The sequence below is a fragment of the Histomonas meleagridis genome (assembly GCF_020186115.1).
Source record: "Histomonas meleagridis strain 2922-C6/04-10x chromosome Unknown contig_1, whole genome shotgun sequence".
NCBI classification, from domain to species: domain Eukaryota; phylum Parabasalia; order Tritrichomonadida; family Dientamoebidae; genus Histomonas; species Histomonas meleagridis.
Genome location: NW_027150746.1, coordinates 101,665 through 121,537, shown reverse-complemented (window position 1 = coordinate 121,537; position 19,873 = coordinate 101,665). Strand labels below are relative to the sequence as shown.

Below are 19,873 nucleotides of genomic sequence, written 5' to 3'. Positions count from 1 at the left end.
AGAATATAATTTTCATCTTCTGGATGATCTTTTATGTAATTTTGAATTAATGTGGTGATTTGTTCACGCTCATTTATATCAGGCGCATGTAAAAGAAGAAGAATTGTGGTTATAAACTTCCTATCAAAGTGTGGATCAATAGGCTTGATGGACTGATTTTTTCATACTAATGTGTAAACTAAAGATAAATGCGCCCATGCGACATCTACTAACTGTGGTTCCTCTTGAAGAAAAAAGTGTTTTGATTCGATTGGCGGAAGAGGTCGTGTTATATTGACAATAATCATATCAAAAAATTTATTAATTGCTTCAGGAGCAACAAGCCTAATCATTGTTGGTGAAGCAAAAATGTTCATGAGCTCTTTGAGGGTTGCTGTTTTGATAGCTTTTGCTTCTTTATCAGCATCTATGTCTGTGAAATCGCAAAGAGTGCAACATAGATTTATTTTTTGTTCTAAGAGGGAAATTTGATTTTGGTCATAAGGGATTTTAAGAAGTGGGAGATATGGAAGTTGAATATTTCGATGATGCTTTTTTTTGAACTGTGTAACAGTCATCATTCTGTTTGGCACTTCAACTTCGTCATAAGGTTCGTCATCCAAGTCGGAATCTTTTGAATATAATGGTTCGAGAATTGGAGAACGCGTAGTATGAAAAGAAACGTTTTTGAATGCTGACGTTGATAGAGCAAAATTTGGAAGTGTCAGCATTGAGGTGTTTCTCTTTATATACCTGTTCAGTATCATTAACTCAAAACTGATCAGTTTTGATCGTGCTGAAATTTTTATTTTTTGCAACTTTTGAATATGTAAACCCGTTGGAAAACCCCTTTGTTATCACAAATTTTACTTTTATCTCAAAATTGACTGAGCCTGCTAACTCCGATTGAAAATTAAGAGGGATGATCATTTGCACAGAGGGGAGTTATGGGGAGAAAATGTCACCTGCTTTAATGATTGAGAATAATGATATTCATCAAAATTAATTGTTATACATTAGTGATATCTGATTAACGTCACCCAAACCTATTTACACAAAATTATCACGACTACTTCATTCAAAATTATTATTTAACGAAAGAATATCGTATATCACTTTTTGAGTCGCAAACGATCAAAGCTTTTTTTCAGGTATCAACGATCAAAGAAAAATCAAATGGGCTTAGATCACTAAAAAGTGCTCAACAACTGTAGAATAATTAACCCCTTTGATCATTTGGGAAAAGTGACAAAAATTGATCGATTCATTATAAAATTTCCTAACCAGTTGACCGTTAAAAAACAATACTTTTGATCGTTTTCTTCCCAATTAAATATCCGAAGAATCAAAGGATAAAAACACCAAAAATTATCGGAAAATATCAAAAACCACTAGGAAACCAGTAAAAATATTTATTTGCACAAAATATTAGAGAATAGGATAGTTTGAAAAAAGTACATATAAAATGATACTATTTCATTAAATATTTAATGATATTTAAAAAAAGAACATTCAAATGTTGAAAATATTCAAAAAGTTTATATTGGAGCACTGTACAAGTTCTCTTTGTATACAAAGGGGGTTATAAACATTTTTTAGTTCATTTAGATTTTTATTCATAAGTTGCAATGTCTATTTCTGAGATAAATTCATACATATTGAGGCATATTCATAAAATTTGTATCGAACAAATCAATCTAAAAAAAATCAAAGCAGGACTTTTTTTGTAAAAATAAAAGTATTGCTCTTTGAAAGGATAATTCGGTTAATAGTCAAAACAGGGTTCAAAATCGACACTTTTACCTGTGAAAATATTGAAATTTCATAAATTAATTTATTCATTACACGAATCATCAAACGAAATTTTTAAAATATTAAAATAATTAATTTCTCATTTATAAAATTTTACAAAGACAGATTTTCGAAATTTAGCTTATATATCGAAATTCCATTACAAAAAATCCCTCTTATAAAATTTTATATATCGATATACGAGTGTGGAACATACTAGAACTAATGTAGATCATATTTATGAAAAAATAAGTTGCTAATATTAATTTTTGATGGAAATACAAAGTGATCAATGACTAGAAGGAAAATTTTAAAATTGAATATTTGCATCTGAAACTTAATTTAAACAAACACACTTAAAATATGGATTTATGTTATGTATCATTTTATTTCAAGTCTTGAAAAGGCATGGAGGAAAACGATTTTTAATGATTAACGTACAATTTTACGGCCGTTTATTGAACAATAATATTAACGTACATGACTCAATTTTGAAATTATTTGAGTGGACCTTTTTCTTTTGGTTTACTCAACCTCTCAGAATTTTTTTTCAATGAATATAAAATTGAATATAAAGTAGCGTTGGGCTATGATTTCGCCAAAGCACATGCATGTACCTAATGATGATACTATTAACATAAATACAGGAGATAAAAATTCAAATAATTTATCGCCATGCTTGAAATTCCTAATTGAGCTTGAGAAAACTTTTTTCAGTTTAAATGGAAACAAGGAAACTTCCAGGAATCTGCTAATAAAGTCTTGGAATTATTCGATATAAATTTCCCGAATACATTTAATATTATTATAAGTAATATCGTTTATAATGCATTTTCATCACGAAAACAAGAATTTGATATTTACTTAAATTTTTTAAGAGTATTTCAAATGAAAGAAGAAGAAATTAATCAAAATAAATTATTTGAAACAGCACTTCATATAGCAGTCGAAAATAATAATATAGAAATAGTAAAATTACTTTTAGATAAAGAAGGAATTGACACTAATGCAAAAGATATTCATTTTAATAATTTAATATATGTTTTAATAATTTAGAACATGTTTTAATAATTTGGAATATGTTTTAATAATTTGAAACAGCACTTCATATAGCAGTTAGAAATGATAATATAGAAATAGTAAAATTACTTTTAGATAAAGAAGGAATTGATGTGAATGCAAAAACTATTCATTTGAATAATTTGGAATATATTTCAATAATTTTATATATGTTTTAATAATTTAAACTTTGCTTTAAAAATTTTGGATTTGTTTTAATAATTTGCAATATGTATTAATAATATTTGACTGCAATTCAAATTGCACAACAAAAAGGTTACACAGAAATGTTAAATTTACTCCTTGAAAAAAAGTACAAACGAAAATTCTAATTCATATTCCTCTTATACAAATATCAAATCTTCATTTTCAATAAGAAATAGAAATGAAGCGTATATTGCTAATAATGATCAAAATCAACTCAAAGATCGAATGTATGCAGAAAACAATCGAAATAATTGTATCAAAACAAAAGTTGATATAAACATACAAACATATGAAAATCAGCAAAATAACAATATAACAAATATCCCAACAAAGCAAAATGTAAATACATAAAAACATAAATATTATAAATGCATTATAAGAAAAACTTCAACAAAAAATTTTTGGAGACAACATTACAAAGATAATGCATGGATTTTTTATAATAATCGCTTTTGGGTTAAATTGAATCGAAATTTTGAGTTCTGCAAATGTTCTTAAGGTATTTCTTCCTTATTTAATAACTAATTTCATTGGTTGCATCATCGTTTAGAAAATGAAACAGTTTAATTTCTATTTTACAAAAGTTACATGCATAAACAAATGATTTTTGACATTGACATGCTTGGAAGCACATTAAATAGATACTATTAGAATTTACCAAATTAAACATGAATTTTTTTTTTTTTTTTTTTTGATAATAATGAGGTCAATTTTTCCCAATTCTCCTTAATTGGCATAATATTTATGATAATAATAACCCTTGAGTAAAGCCAAATTCAATACTTTATATCAGAAATTAAGACCCATCGTTCATGAATATTTGAATATAACCGTTTTGGCTAAAATTGAGTAAATTTTAACCGTATTGACATTCAAAATTGAAAACAACCGCTTGAGTAACTGTGATTAGCTAATTGAATGATATTGAAATCCACTATCGTTATATAAAATGAAGAACATTCAGCACTCAACTTTGCTAATTCATTCAAATTTTAACAAAACAACATACATAGCATATGAGACTGACAGCTAATAGTCACTATATAATTTCATTCATATAATTCTATTAATCTTGTTAATTCTCGATTTATCATTTCTTCATTTTCATTTTTTTCAAAAACTCGAAAATATTTTATGAACCTCTTTTGATGTAAAACATTAGTATATAATTGAACAACGAAATTAAATTAATAAGGAAATTCTGCTGAATAATTATTTGATAAAGATTCAACAGATGCTAGAATATTATCAGCGTTAAAATCTAAAAATTGTCTGTTCTACAGCTTATATTTAAGATCAATCTTTAAAGATTTGAAAAAAAAAATAAATAAATAAAAAATACCATGAGAAACCTTTTGACTCTCATTATTTTTAACAGCAAAAGGAACTAGTGCAATAACTTGATCATTTTTTTCTCGGAGGCACCACAGTTTAACATAACGTTCTCCGCCAAACCGTAAATGCAGCGGTTTATGCTGTGAAAATTGAAGTTCGAATGCGGCTTTTTTCCACTTCTCTTTTGGGTTTGCATCGAAATGGAGAAAGGAGAAGTTCCACAAATTCCGGCTCAAAGCAATCCTGACCCGGTACAAGTACCCACAGCTAAATCTGAAGGTGCTCAGATGCTTAAACAGACAGTATCAAGCGATTCATTTAATAATGTTCGTTTGGTACCACAAACTGCGCCAATAAAGCCAGTAACAGAACAGCAAGAAGAACAATATAAAACTGTACCCTTTGTCATTATTCCAGATTACTTTACTCCTGAGCAACTTGATATAAAACCCAAAACTCCACAAGTAAAACCACGACCTGATCCCAAGGAGTTACCAAAACCACCGCCGAAAATAGAACCAACTCCAGATCCAAAACCTGTTAGAATTCTAGTCAACAAAGACACATCTACACAAATATCCACAACAACTGCCACCACAATTAACACCATATTTCATGATCCCACAGTTATTATCAAAGCATTTGTTGCAAATCGTCAATGGAAAGAGGAAGCAGCCAAAAAAGCACTTCCACAAAAACCATCAATACCACATCGTGTTGTTCCCTCAGCTCCATTTCCACTTCTACCCAAGCGTGAACAAATCCAAAAAATCATTGATTCATATGACAAAGAAATCACATCTCTAAACAACACCATTCAATCACTTGAGCATCAAAAGCAACTCAAACTCTTTTCCGTTGCCAATATGACAGATCGTGATCCCACCAATAATGTCCAAGACTATAAAGGATTCATTATTCCTCATAACGGCGTTCTTTCCATCCGAGACGCGAGTCGCTCGCGTGCACTCCAAGCATCCCGAACTTACATTTTACGCGACACGGCGACCGTTTACACACATATTTCAGGACTTCGCTTTTTATCCGAAACGATTAAGCGTCATGACCCGTTATTAGATCCTATGCTTACCACCATTACTCATCGACGTAATTTAGTGCGTATTAAAGCGACTAATCTTGCCTTTGAATATGTTGATCGTTCACGAATGAACGAAAAACTTTGCGCAATTCTTAACACGTACTCTAATGAAGCGCGTCAGAGTGTTCCAGTGTGGCCCAAAGAGTTCGAGCGGCGCGTTAAAAAGATTCCGAATCCAAAAGGCGTTGCGCCTGATCAATTCATGTACTTGGACGACATGGAGAAGGAGTCGTATCTCCTTTACGACACAAATCGATTTGTTTCGGACCCATTGCAGGCGCACATCCAATACAAGAAGCGGATTGCATGGGCGGAGTCGGAGAAGCAGATTTTTCTCGAGAAGTACGCGCAGCATCCGAAAGACTTCAAGAAAATCGCGTCGTGTATTCACACGAAGTCTGTGAAAGATGTCGTGGAGTACTACGGAGTGAACAGAATAAGGTTAAACTTGAAGCAGCTCGAAACAACGGGAAAAAGAAGAGGAAGAAAAAGAACTCTAATGAACCAAAGAGCGGATAACGTAACGGCGGAAAGAAATGACTTTGTGTAGTTTGTAAATGTTTTTATTTAGAGAGTTTTGTAATTTTTGACTCATTGTGCTGAAATAAAATCACTCGAAATAGAAATTGCTGTAAATACTTTTTCTTTTTATATATTTTTTTTAATTTTATTATTATATATATATAGACTGAAGTGAAAAACCTATACACTGTAGTATTATTCATAGACAGCATATTTATTAATATATATTTATTAAATTTTTTTTTTCGATTTAATTTTGTAATTTTCGCAATATTCCTATTTATCACTAAGGAGAACGTTTACACAAAAAAAATCTTTTTCTTTAATTATTTTAAAATGCCTACCTACACGTTTTTCATCGTACGATTTTTCTTTTAGAGATCATAATAAAAAAAATTTATTTTTTAATTTTTGGAGATTGAATAACGTTGTTTGACTGAAATGTATGAGATAATATATTCCAAGATAATTTTTATGTAATTATTATATAATAAGTGTTGCATTAATCAAATTGAATAAAGGTTGCCCACTTAAAAAAGTGCTTTTAAGACTAACATAATAAATAGCATACATTGGTTTTTAATAAATGCTATCAAACATATTCCAATATAGTATTTATTATATTTTATTTATCAAAATCAATTGATGTTGCACAAAGAAATGAAATCAGAAGGGAAATAACTTGGTTAAAAGGATGAAGTTTTATCAAGATTTTAATATTATGGGTAATTAAAACGTAATTTTGCATATATAATTGTTATTGAAATTATGGAAAAAAAAACAATGAATTTTTGACCTCAATCATTTTAATAACAAAATTCTTGTGTATTTATGTATATAAAAATGCTAAATGTTTTGAATTTTAGAAAAATAATTCATATAAATTATTTATTTATATTTTTCTAGTATATTTATGATATCGATATTTCCTTTTTTAGATGCATGTGTAAAAGCTGTTTCCTTTATTTATAATAAATTCCAAATTATATTTTATGATTTTAATTATTTGATATGAAATTTATATAAATTATTTTAATATCATTTATATTTATATCAAGGTCATCTTTTTTTAAAAGTAATTCAATAACATTTATTTTTTCATTTTCAATTGCTTTTATGAGTGCTGTTTTAATGAATTTAAAGAAATTCCAAATATTATGTCGGAATCCAAAAAATTTTATTGATATATTATTTAATAAATATATATATTTTTAGTATTAATATCAATATTTTTTTGTTTAAGTAATATTTGAACTATTTCCTCATGACCATTAATAGATGCCCAAATTAGTGCTGTATTCTTTAATTTAAATAATCTCCAAATATTATTTTCGATCACAAAATGATAAATTAAGTCATTATGTTATTTATTTGAATATCTTTAATGTTAATATTAATTCTTTTTTGTTTAAGTAAAATTTTAACTATATCAATATTTCCATTTTCTGATGCCAATATAAGTGGTGTTTTAATTATTTAATTTATTCATATAATATCCAATAAAATCATAAAAATATTTTTTGGTATTCGCTATTATTCAAATTAATATCTTTTGCATTAACATCAATCCTTTTTTGTTTAAGAAAAATTTGAACTATTTCAATATTTCCATTTTCTGATGCCATTATAAGTGACGTTTTAATTATTGAAATTAAATTCCGAATTTAATTAAACTATATCAAAATTACAATAGAAATATTCTATAATTTAATTAAGTATTTTTTTCTTGAATATCAATTCCTTTTTGTTCAATGAATAATTTAACTATTTTTGTATAACCTTTAGAAGAAGCTAAAATAAGTGCTGTGTTAAATAATTTAAATAATTCCCGAATATTGTTTAAAAATTTTAATGTATTAAAATAAATATTAAATAAAACAAATAAATATTTTGAGCATTAATATCAATTCCTTCTTGTTCAAGAAGTAATTTAACGATTTCTATATGACCATATTGAGATGCTAAAATAAGTGCTGTGTTAAATAATCTAAATGGTTTCCAAATATTATTTTGAAATATAAAATTATTAAAATATACACAAAACAACACTAATAAATATCTTTATAATTAATATCAATTCCTTCTTGTTCAAGAAGGAATTTAACTATTTCTGTATGACCTTTTTCAGATGCAATCATAAGTGCTATAAATATTATAAATAATTTCCAAATATTATTTGAAAATATAAAATTATTAAAATAAATATAAATACTAATAAATATCTTTATAATTAATATCAATTCCTTCTTGTTCAAGAAGTAATTTAACTATTTCTGTATGACCTTTTTCAGATGCAAACATAAGTGCTGTTTTAAATAATTTAAATAATTTCCAAATATTATTTGAAAATATAAAATTATTAAAATAAATATAAAATTATTAAAATAAATATAAAATAATACTAATAAATATCTTTGGAATTAATATCAATTCCTTCTTGTTCAAGAAGTAAATTAACTATTTCTGTATAACCATTTTCAGATGCTTTCATAAGTGCTGTCCAAAATAATTTAAATAATTTTCAAATATTATTTTGAAATACCAAATTGTTAAAATAAATTTTAATTAAAACAAATAAATATCTTTAGCATTAATATCAATTCCTTCTTGTTCAAGAAGTAATTTAACGATTTCTGTATAACCCTCCCAAGATGCATAAATAAGTGCTGTTTCAAATAATTTAAATAATTTCCAAATATTATTTTGAAATACCAAATTGTTAAAATAAATATAAAATAATACTAATAAATATCTTTGGAATTAATATCAATTCCTTTTTGTTCAAGAAGTAATTTAACGATTTCTGTATAACCCTTCCAAGATGCATAAATAAGTGCTGTTTCAAATAATTTAAATAATTTCCAAATATTATTTTGAAATATCAAATTATTAAAATAAATTCTAAATAAAACAAATAAATATCTTTAGCATTAATATCAATTCCTTTTTGTTCAAGAAGTAATTTAACTATTTCTGTATAACCATTTGAAGATGCTTCCATAAATGCTTTTTTAACATTAATTTCTATTGTCTTTTGCTTGAATAAGAACTTATATATTTCTTTCGAACTAAAGTTATATATAATTTGTAAATAAAATAATTAAATAAAACAGCAATAAATTATTGATATAAAACTAAATATAAACTAATGAATCATCATCATTACTTTTAATCAATATAAATTTATTTTTAAGAATATATTTAAAAAGTTCTTCATTTTTTGAAATTAAAATCAAACTTAAAACATTTTTAGGGATTTTATCTGTATTATTTTTTACAAAATATTTAAATAAAAATATATTTCCCGTTTTAATCGAAGCTGTAATAAGTTCCCTAATATTTTTATATTCTTTGTTCATTAAAAATATAAATATTTCATAATTATAATAAAAAACACATTCAATTAATAATACATTATACTTAATATTTCCTAATTTATTTTCATAAATATATTTAAAGATATCATTTCGGTGAAAAATAATTGCTGCTTCATATGCTTTATCAAATGTTGAATGATTTTGTTCACATAAATGAATGATTTCTTCATTCCCACTTGCAACTGCATATTTACCTGTGTTTTCTACATTTGCACCATTCACAAGTAAATATTTAAAACATTGAACTGATCCAAAAAATGCTGCATAATCAATTAATGTAACATTTTCTTCATTAATAAATGAACATCTTTCATAGAGTGATGGTTCAATTGTTTGATTATAATCAAAATTTGTTTGTGATGACATTTCTTGAAGTTTTTCTATTTCATCATTTCGAATAATTTTTGAAATTACATTTGGATTATGTCCTTCTGTAAGTAATTGCTTATGAAGTGCAAAATCATTCTTTGAAAGAGCTTTGTAATTATCTAAAGTTGATTGTAGAAACTTAGATTTTATATTTTTAATTTCTTTTTTTCTTTTATAATGAATAAATAATAATGAGTTTATACTTCTGATCTTTTTGTCTTCAATTATTTTATTTTCTATTAATCTTTCGAGAATATAATTCGATTCTTGTGTATTCAATTTAAAAAGAAAATCTGTAAAAATATTAATGATATTATCTTCTTTCATTTCATTATTTATACCTTTATTTTTCTTATATAATTCTTCTTCTTTTATTTTAAATAATTTTATATATTCAAAAATTAATTGAACATTTTGATTTTCCATCACAAAATATGAATAAAGTAATTGACAAATTATAAGCTTAAATGAATATGGATATTGCTGAATTATAAAAATATAATGTTGACTCAACTGTTTCTAAAATATTGTTTTCATTCATATTAAAGATATCATCTTCTATTTGTTGCAATATTCCTATAAAATCTGTATTTTTTTCTTTGATTTGAGCTTGATTATTTCCCATTAATACTTTTTAATTGCAAGTAATGTTTTTGAATATGAGGTAGCCCCAAAATACCGATAGAGTAATAGTGAAAAAGGTGTATCCGATAAGGACACAATCAACAAGAAAATCTTTTCGAGTTTTATGTTTATCTATTTTTCCATTTTCTTTCAATCTCTTTGTTGTTTCAAAATTTTTAAAAAATGTGTTATGAAAACGCTGAGTACCCGAAAACCGTCGCAAAACGATAGGGTACCCTAGCTGCACCTTGATGGAACTCTCGAAATCATTAGAATCCATTCTTTAATCTCAATGAAAAAAATTTTAAAACATCAGTTCAAGCAACAATTAATTTATTTGTTGATAGACTACCATGTACATTTAACCATATTGTTTCCAGACTTATATATTCATCTTTTGTTTCTCAACCTCATAATGAAAATATATATATTAAATATTTATTAACGTTGAAAGAAAAAGAAGATGAAAAAGATAAAAACAAAATTGAAACTGAAGCTGATCTTGTGAACATATTTTGTAAACATGTAAACATTTACTTGGAACAGAAAAGCAAGAATCATATTTCCTTCTTGAAAAGATTATCGAAGAAGAAATACTTGAACCATCTTCAGTAAAGAACATGAACACATTATATTTTTCTCAATATAAAACAAAAGAAGAAATAAATTATTTTAAGTACAAATATCCAAGACCACAATTTTTTGAAGAATTCATCTCAGCACTTGACGAACTATCAAAAGATGACTGGAAGCTTCATATGAAATATGTAAACGAAGGAGTTAATCCATTAGAAATTACGAAAGTACTTCGAAATGATGATTTAGAAAAGCTTCAAGAAATATCGTCACATAATAAATTTGACTTTAAACAAATAATTAAGCCATCACTTTATGAAAGATGTTCATTTATTAATACTGAAAATGTTACATTAATTGATTATTGTGCATTTTTTGGTTCGATTAAATGTTTTAAATATTTGTTATTAAATAATTCGGATATTATAAATACATCTAAATATGCAATTGCAGGTGGAAACTTAGAAATTATTCATTTATGTGAACAAAATAATTCATCATTTACAGAAGCATATGAAACAGCAATAGAATTTCATCGAAATGAAATTTTTCATTATCTTTATGAAAATAAAATTGGAAATTTTTCATCTTCAAATTTGATTTATCTTGGGAAAAAATGTATAAAATTTAATAATTATGAAATTTTCATGTTTTTAGAAAAAGAAGGAATGAAAATGAATAATGAAATTATAGAAAAAATAGCATCAAAAGGAAATACATTTTTAATAGAAAGTGATATAGAAAGTCAACAAATTCCAAATGAAATTTTACCATATTTAGTTAAATCAGGAAATATAGAAATAGTAAAATTACTTTTAGATAAAGAAGGAATTTATGTTAATGCAAAGAATATTCATTTTAATAATTTATAGTATGTTTTAATAATTTAGAACATGTTTTAATAATTTGGAATATGTTATAATAAATTGAAACAGCACTCCATATAGCAGTTAGAAATAATAATATAGAAATAGTAAAATTACTTTTAGATAAAGAAGGAATCGATGTTAATGCAAAAACTATTCATTTTAATAATTTATAATATGTTTTAATAATTTAGAATTTGTTTTAATAATTTGTAATATGTTTTAACAATTTGAAATATGTTTTAATAATTTGACACAGCACTTCATATAGCAGTTAGAAATAATAATATAGAAATAGTTAAATTACTTATAGATAAAGGAATTGATGTTAATGCAAAAAATATTCATTTGAATAATTTAAAATATGTTTTAATAATTTGAAATATTTTTTGATTATTTGGAATATGTTTTAATAATTTATAATATGTTTTAATAATTTGGAATATGTTTCAATAATTTCAAACAGCTCTTAAAATTGCGCAACATTTAGGTTTCAGGGAAATAAAACAAATACTTTGTGAAACGGGGACAAATGGGTGACCCATTTTTACTGAAGTTTCCAAATTTTACTAAAAAGCAATCTAATAATATACAAATTTTCGTAATATTTGTAAAAAAATTGAAGACAAGCTAAATAAATTTTATAAAGATTATGAAAATTGTTGTCGTATTCAAAATTGTGTGTGTAAAAAGAAGAAAAAAATTATTTTCCAAGTTTATTTTCACTTCAATATATAGAGAATTATTGATTGTTTGAAGCAAAATTGTGAAGAATAGAAAAACTTCAAAATATATCATCTCAAAGTGATTTTGATTTTAACCAAATGATTGAAACATCGGTTTATGAAAAATGCTCATTTGTTAATAGGGAATATGTTCCATTGATTGATTATTCAGAGTTTTTTGGTTCTATTTAATGTTACAAGTGTTTACTTATTAACACTGCAAAATTTGAACATGTAAAAATGCAGTTGCATGTGGGAATGTAGAAATCATACATTTATGCGAACAAAATCATTCATCATTTGAAAAATCATATGAAATAGCAATTGAATATCACCGAAATGATTTCTTTAAATATTTTTATGATAATAAATTAAAAGAAATTAATAATTTAGAAGAATTAGGAGTTAAATGTATTTTATATCATTATTATGAAATATTTTCATTTTTACTTAAATAAGGAATGAAAATCAATGATGAGATCATTAATGAAGCAGCATTTATTGGAAATATTTTTTTGGTTGATTATTTTTTTAAAGATCATTCAATTCCGCACAATATAATGGTATTTAAATACATCGGAATCAGGAAATAATGAACTTGATGAATACGTTTTCAAATAAAAAGATAATATTTATTTTAATAATTTGAAATTTCAAAATAATATTTGGAAATTATTTTAAATATTTAATACAATACTTATGAAAGCATCCGAAACGACCGTTTATTATGTCTTCGAAGACAAAATTATATTATTGCTTTGTTACGTTTACAAAATTTTGTAGAGCTACTTTTTCGATTCAAAACGAGATCTGAATGCTATATCATATATGTGAAAGTCAATCCAAGCACGGACATCAGTCTTAATAAACATCAATTGCCTTGTTTTGATCGTTTTGGAGTATAAATTCTGTTTTGACGCAAAAATCCACCCTGAATATCTTAAAGTTATTACATTTCCTTACAAATCACATTGAATTTAACAAAAACATTTATTTAATACAAGAGATATTCCATATTCATCATACTCTTTTTTTCTTATACACATTTGCTCGTAAACCCGATCCACAGACGTAACAATAGATGCACCACGCCAGCTTGATGTTTCTCTCCCAGGTAAAAACCTAAGCATTGGATTAATGTTTTCTTTTTTCAACTTCTTTTTTAACTCGTACCAAATTCTCTTTGGCAAACCATCCACAATTGATGATCCGCCATGCAAAGAAATGTTCCAACAGATAAAATTTCTTATTTCTTTATCTATGTTCATGATCGAATCATATAAAATGTCAACAATTCCCTTTTCGTTAAATCCATTTATTTGTCTTCTGAATATTTGTTCATAACAACAAAACCTTTCATATGAAAGAGTAATTTCTTGTGTTTCATCAATATGTATTGTGATGTCGCAATCATGACTTGTTCTTGCTTTAATAAGTTCAGAATCATAGTCAGTAGCAACATATGACGTAAGTCGCAAAATGGAATCAATTGTGGAATTAGTCAGATCATTAAAAGAATAACCTCTATCGGAAAGAAAATTTTTAAGCATTTCTTTGATGTCAATGCCGGAAATGTTGAGTTCAAAGATGGCTTGTAAAATTGGCGTTCCTTCACTCATTGGAACAATTTGTGTAGTGCCCTCACCAATGTTAATAGAAAGACCCGTAGGGCGAGCTTCGCTATAGAGGGCAAAAGGACATTGATTTCCTGAGTAAAAGTATTGGAAATTATATTTTTCAAACATGATCTCGGACATTTTACCTCTGTTAATCTTAGGATCTAAAAGGCTATCGATGAGGAGTACTGATTTCATTGGGAATTCATGGGATAAAGACATTTCTTTAAAAATATGATCCCAGATTATTTCCATGTCGTCCCAATTTTTGATGGCACCATGCTCGATTGGGTTAACAATCTTGCTTAATTCATTTATATTCCCATTACCAACATAAAATGAACCGTGCAATTTTATATCTTTTTCGCATTTTGGATAACAAATCATTGAGCATTCATAGATAGAGGGATATTCATCTCCTGATAATCCAGACTTCATGGCGTATGTTTAGAAGCAAACCAAAAATTGCAAAATAAACTCCAAATATAACATCTATAATAAACATTATTTTTAATCTGAACGAAGAAAATATTGCTCAATCAGCAATATCATTTGATGATAATTTTAATAGCAAACATCTTTTAATTTATTTATCATTCAAAATGTTTATAGTTTTATATACATGTTTCACTATTATTTTTACCTTGAACTATCTGTTCTATTATGTCACACTCCTTTTACATTGTTTGTTCATCACAATGCCGATGGATTTCTTCAGAAATAGGTGACGTAACAATTATACAGAGCTCTTCATACAAAAATTACATTTTGCACGTTTTCTTTACTTTATTTAAGGTGTGCACCTTCCCATCAGCCTTGGGTACAAGCAAGTGTCTCTAATGTGTGGTATGTCCAATATCCATCTCACCAATCTTTCGGTACCCAAACCGAATCCTCCGTGTGGGCAAGTTCCGTATCTTCTTTGGTCGACGTACCAATAGTAAGGCTCTGGGTTCAGTTCGTTTGCTTCGTAAGCCTTCAACAGTTCCTCCGTGTCGTCAATCCTCATTGATCCACCCACGACTTCTCCAACGCCTGGCACCAACAAGTCGCATGACTCGGTCAGCCTCTTATCATCCTTGCACTTCTTCATGTAGAATGCCTTCATTTCGGCTGGGAAGCAAGTCATGAATGTCGGCTCGCCAATCATATCGACCATAGTCCTTTCGGCTAACTCTGGGATGTCATCGCCGTACTCGAAGAGTAAGTCCGGATTTTCGGGATCCTTCAATATCTTATGGTCGTTGCAATACTTGATCGCATCAATGTATGTAATGCGCTTGAATGGATGCTTCGGCGCTTTGAAGTTTGGATTCCTCTTCTTAATGATTGCGCCCATTGGTCCATTGACTAATTTGTCAATGACGTCGACAACTAAATCCTCAATACGATTCATTAAGTCGTCAAAATTGATGAAGCCGTACTCGGCTTCGATGTGTGTGAACTCCGCTAAGTGACGTGGAGTCTTCGATTTCTCTGCTCTGAATGATGGCTGGATGCAAAAGACATCGCCAATGGATGACAAGCATGTCTCGAGATAGAGCTGTGATGACTGTGTTAAGTATGCTGGCTCGCCATAGTAATCGAGTGAGAACAATGTGGCGCCTCCTTCGCATTGAGTCTGAACTAAACTTGGGCAAATGACTTCGTTGACATCGTGCGCAAAGAAATGAGCACGGATTTCGCGGGCTAAGTGATCGCGGAAATGAATAATGGCGGCGGCATTTTCACCACGTAAAACTAAATGGCGTTGGTTGAGTAAGATTTCTGGCGACGAATCTTTGGATACAATGCTTTGGAAGTCGGCGGGTGCATTGCCAATCATCTCCCAATAATCAGCTGTAAGTTCAATGCCATTTGGTGCACGCTCATCTGGATGAACTGCGCCAACAACCATAAGGGATGACTCTTCATGGATTGTTAAGGCATCAACGGTTTGTGTAAGGACGCCTTGAATGACAACTTGAAGGAAGCCTGTGCCATCACGAACAATGATAAACATAAGTTGGCCTTGCTTACGAAGACGATGGACCCAACCAAAGACACGAACACGGCCATCATCGGATTTGATGTATTTGATCTTCTTGGTTGTAGCAGCTGGAAGTGATTCATCTTCTTTGACATTAAGACTCTTGGCTTTCTCAATGTCGCTAGCGAGCTTTTCAGCGGCCTTCTTTTCTTCTTCTGCTTTCTTCTCAGCTTGTGCTTTGCGGGATTTGGCACTCTTAAGTACACGTTGGAGATTCTTGTTGGCAGCTTTCTTAGCAGAGGGTGTTGGTGGTTCTAAGAGAGCATGTGTCTTCTCATATGCATCTTTGAATATCTTGATATTGGCATCAGTACGAGGTACTTCCTGAGAATAGGAATTGAATGGTGTGAATGGGGTGATGATATAGTTTTGAATTGTGTAAAGAATTCTAAGACGATTAAGAGCTTCGTCTTCTGTGATTTTTTCATCGAGTCTAAGATCACCAACTTCTTCAATGCGTTCTTTGTTACGCTTGATTAAATAATCCATAGCTGGTTTTAAGATTGAAGGTGGATGAAGATGATAATCAATAACATCGAGACATTGTACAATAACATGAATGACTGAACCCATTGAGATATCATGATCCTCCTTGGTGATTGTCTCAAGGGTGTGAACAACCTGCGTTAGTTCCCAAGCCATATTAAAGTGTGGTCGGTGAAAAACATTTTCAATGGGAATTTGAGAGACAATTTTGCTTCCTTTCAATTTTACCTTCTGGCCAACCACTATTTGTGGCGCGGCTGAAGATTCTGAAGTAAATTTGCCCCAAGTTGGCGTCGTACACAAGTAAATAAACTTTTTCTTATTTTAAATTTCATAATGGAATTGGCAGAAAGACCGAAGTGAAAAATAAGAATAACCGTAATTTTGTAAAAATAGATATGAGCTTGATTTGTGAATATGTTAATTTTCGATTAGAATAAATATTTCACTCATTATTTATGCACAACCATGAAATTGTATTAAAAATGTTTGTGATTGACGATGATAACCGAACAAGCTGATACCAGGGGCACCCGAAAATTTATGTGACGACTAACAAAAAGTTGTTTTTGTATGCTTCCTGCGGGAATTATCAGTAAACTATTGAAAAAAATGCTACAAAATCTTTTTCTATCAATTTTGATAACTTTATTTTTATTTTTTTTTTCAAATGCAACCAATAATGAAACATCCTTTTTACTTATTATTGTTGTCAATTTCAACAAAATCTATAAAATTTACAGTGTTTGTTGACACTATAGATAATTTGCTATTTTCCAATAATAAAATTAATATCAGAATTGATAATCTTTGCATTCCACTAATTAAGCAAAGTTGTGATCTAAGACATTCAATCTTATCTGTACGAATTTTTAATTATATTGCGACAATTTTTATCACATTTCTTGGATATTTTTCGAAATTAATTATTCCTTCTTTAAAATTCTTTTTCTCAAATGTATTCATATCTTTTATAATTATATTAATTTTTATACTTAAAAAATCATATTGTTCTTTAAAATATTTCATTGATAAAAATATTTATTTTAAAAACAAATATAAAAACAATATATTTTTATTAATTTTCATAATTTTTTTTATTCATTCATTTCAATCTTTTGATGAAACAACAGGAATATTAGAAATTGTTAATACTTTTGATATCGATGAGATTAATAATGGAAAAATTGCAAAAGAAAATATCAAACATGTTATAATTTTATATGGTATTGAAAGTATTCCAACACAAACATTTTCAGGCTGTTCAAATTTAATTGATGTTTTAATATCTAATTCAGTTACAACGATTGAATCATCTGCATTTTCTCAATGTTCTTCATTAATTAATATTACAATACCAAATTCAGTTACATCGATTGAATCATATGCATTTTATCAATGTTCTTCATTAATTAATATTACAATTCCAAATTCAGTTTTAATTATTCAAGAATATACATTTTCACAATGTTTTAATTTAGCAAATATTATTATTGGTGAAAATGTTACAACGATTGGAAATAATGCATTTTCTCAATGTTCTTCATTAATTAATATTACAATTCCAAATTTAGTTACATCGATTGGATCATATGCATTTTCTCAATGTTCTTCATTAATTAATATTACAATTCCAAATTTAGTTTTAATCATTCAAGAATATACATTTTCACAATGTTTTAATTTAACGAATATTATTATTGGTGAAAATGTTACAACGATTGGAAATAATGCATTTTCTCAATGTTCTTCATTAATTAATATTACAATTCCAAATTCAGTTACATCAATTGGATCATATGCATTTTCTCAATGTTCTTCATTAATTAATATTACAATTCCAAATTTAGTTTTAATCATTCAAGAATATACATTTTCACAATGTTTTAATTTAACGAATATTATTATTGGTGAAAATGTTACAACGATTGGAAATAATGCATTTTCTCAATGTTCTTCATTAATTAATATTACAATACCAAATTCAGTTACATCGATTGAATCATATGCATTTTATCAATGTTCTTCATTAATTAATATTACAATTCCAAATTCAGTTTTAATTATTCAAGAATATACATTTTCACAATGTTTTAATTTAACGAATATTATTATTGGTGAAAATGTTACAACGATTGGAAATAATGCATTTTCTCAATGTTCTTCATTAATTAATATTACAATTCCAAATTTAGTTTTAATCATTCAAGAATATACATTTTCACAATGTTTTAATTTAACGAATATTATTATTGGTGAAAATGTTACAACGATTGGAAATAATGCATTTTCTCAATGTTCTTCATTAATTAATATTACAATTCCAAATTCAGTTACATCAATTGGATCATATGCATTTTCTCAATGTTCTTCATTAATTAATATTACAATTCCAAATTCAGTTTTAATTATTCAAGAATATACATTTTCACAATGTTTTAATTTAGCAAATATTATTATTGGTGAAAATGTTACAACGATTGGAAATAATGCATTTTCTCAATGTTCTTCATTAATTAATATTACAATACCAACTTCAGTTGCATCAATTGGAAATAATGTATTTTCTCAATGTATCAATCTTCAATTTATTAAAGTATCTGAAAATAATACGAAATATTCTAATTATAAAAATGATGGAGTTGTTTATGATAAAAACATTACACAAATTATTTGTTATCCTTATGGCAAGGTAACAATTTCAATACCAAATGGTATAACAATTATTAATGAAAATTTATTTCAATATTATGAAGCATTAATTAATATTACAATTTCAAGAACAATTAAAATTATTGGTAAAGGAGCATTTTTTGGTTGTTCTAACTTAAATAATGTTAATATTGAAGAAGGTGTTGAAACAATTGGAGAATCAGCATTTCAATCATGTTCATCATTAAAAAACATTAAAATTCCTGATTCAGTTATAACAATAAATGAATCATCATTTTATGATTGTTCTACATTAAATACAGTTTTTATTGGTAAAAATGTAATAAATATTGGATCTTATGCATTTTATAAATGTTCACAACTTCAATGTATTTATTATTATGGAGAATGCCTTCCTATGATTGGTGAAAATGCATTTTCTGGAATTAATACAACATATGTAATGACATTAATAAATTTTGATAGTGATGAAAGTTCCACATTTGGTAACTTATACATTTCTAAAGGAACGACAATTGATGAATGTAATCCATGGCCAAC

At 27.3% G+C, this 19,873-nt stretch overlaps 3 protein-coding genes across 3 annotated transcripts; 1 reads left to right on the top strand and 2 right to left on the bottom strand.

Annotated features, from left to right (window-relative positions):
- Positions 1–161: 161 nt before the first annotated feature.
- On the bottom strand, positions 162–746 carry GO595_000032 (phosphoprotein phosphatase; the record flags this gene model as incomplete). Its single annotated transcript, XM_067916189.1, has 1 exon — positions 162–746. The coding sequence occupies one exon, from the start codon at positions 744–746 to the stop codon at positions 162–164; it is 585 nt and encodes a 194-aa protein (XP_067779487.1).
- A 3,825-nt stretch (positions 747–4,571) lies between these two features.
- Positions 4,572–6,020, top strand: GO595_000031 (Myb-like DNA-binding domain containing protein; the record flags this gene model as incomplete). Its single annotated transcript, XM_067916078.1, has 1 exon — positions 4,572–6,020. The coding sequence occupies one exon, from the start codon at positions 4,572–4,574 to the stop codon at positions 6,018–6,020; it is 1,449 nt and encodes a 482-aa protein (XP_067779486.1).
- A 7,486-nt stretch (positions 6,021–13,506) lies between these two features.
- GO595_000030 (asparagine--tRNA ligase, cytoplasmic) lies at positions 13,507–16,816 on the bottom strand (the record flags this gene model as incomplete). Its single annotated transcript, XM_067915967.1, has 2 exons — positions 13,507–14,293; positions 14,949–16,816. 2 exons carry the CDS (start codon positions 16,814–16,816, stop codon positions 13,507–13,509), a joined length of 2,655 nt encoding a protein of 884 aa, XP_067779485.1.
- Between the last annotated feature and the right edge of the window lie 3,057 nt (positions 16,817–19,873).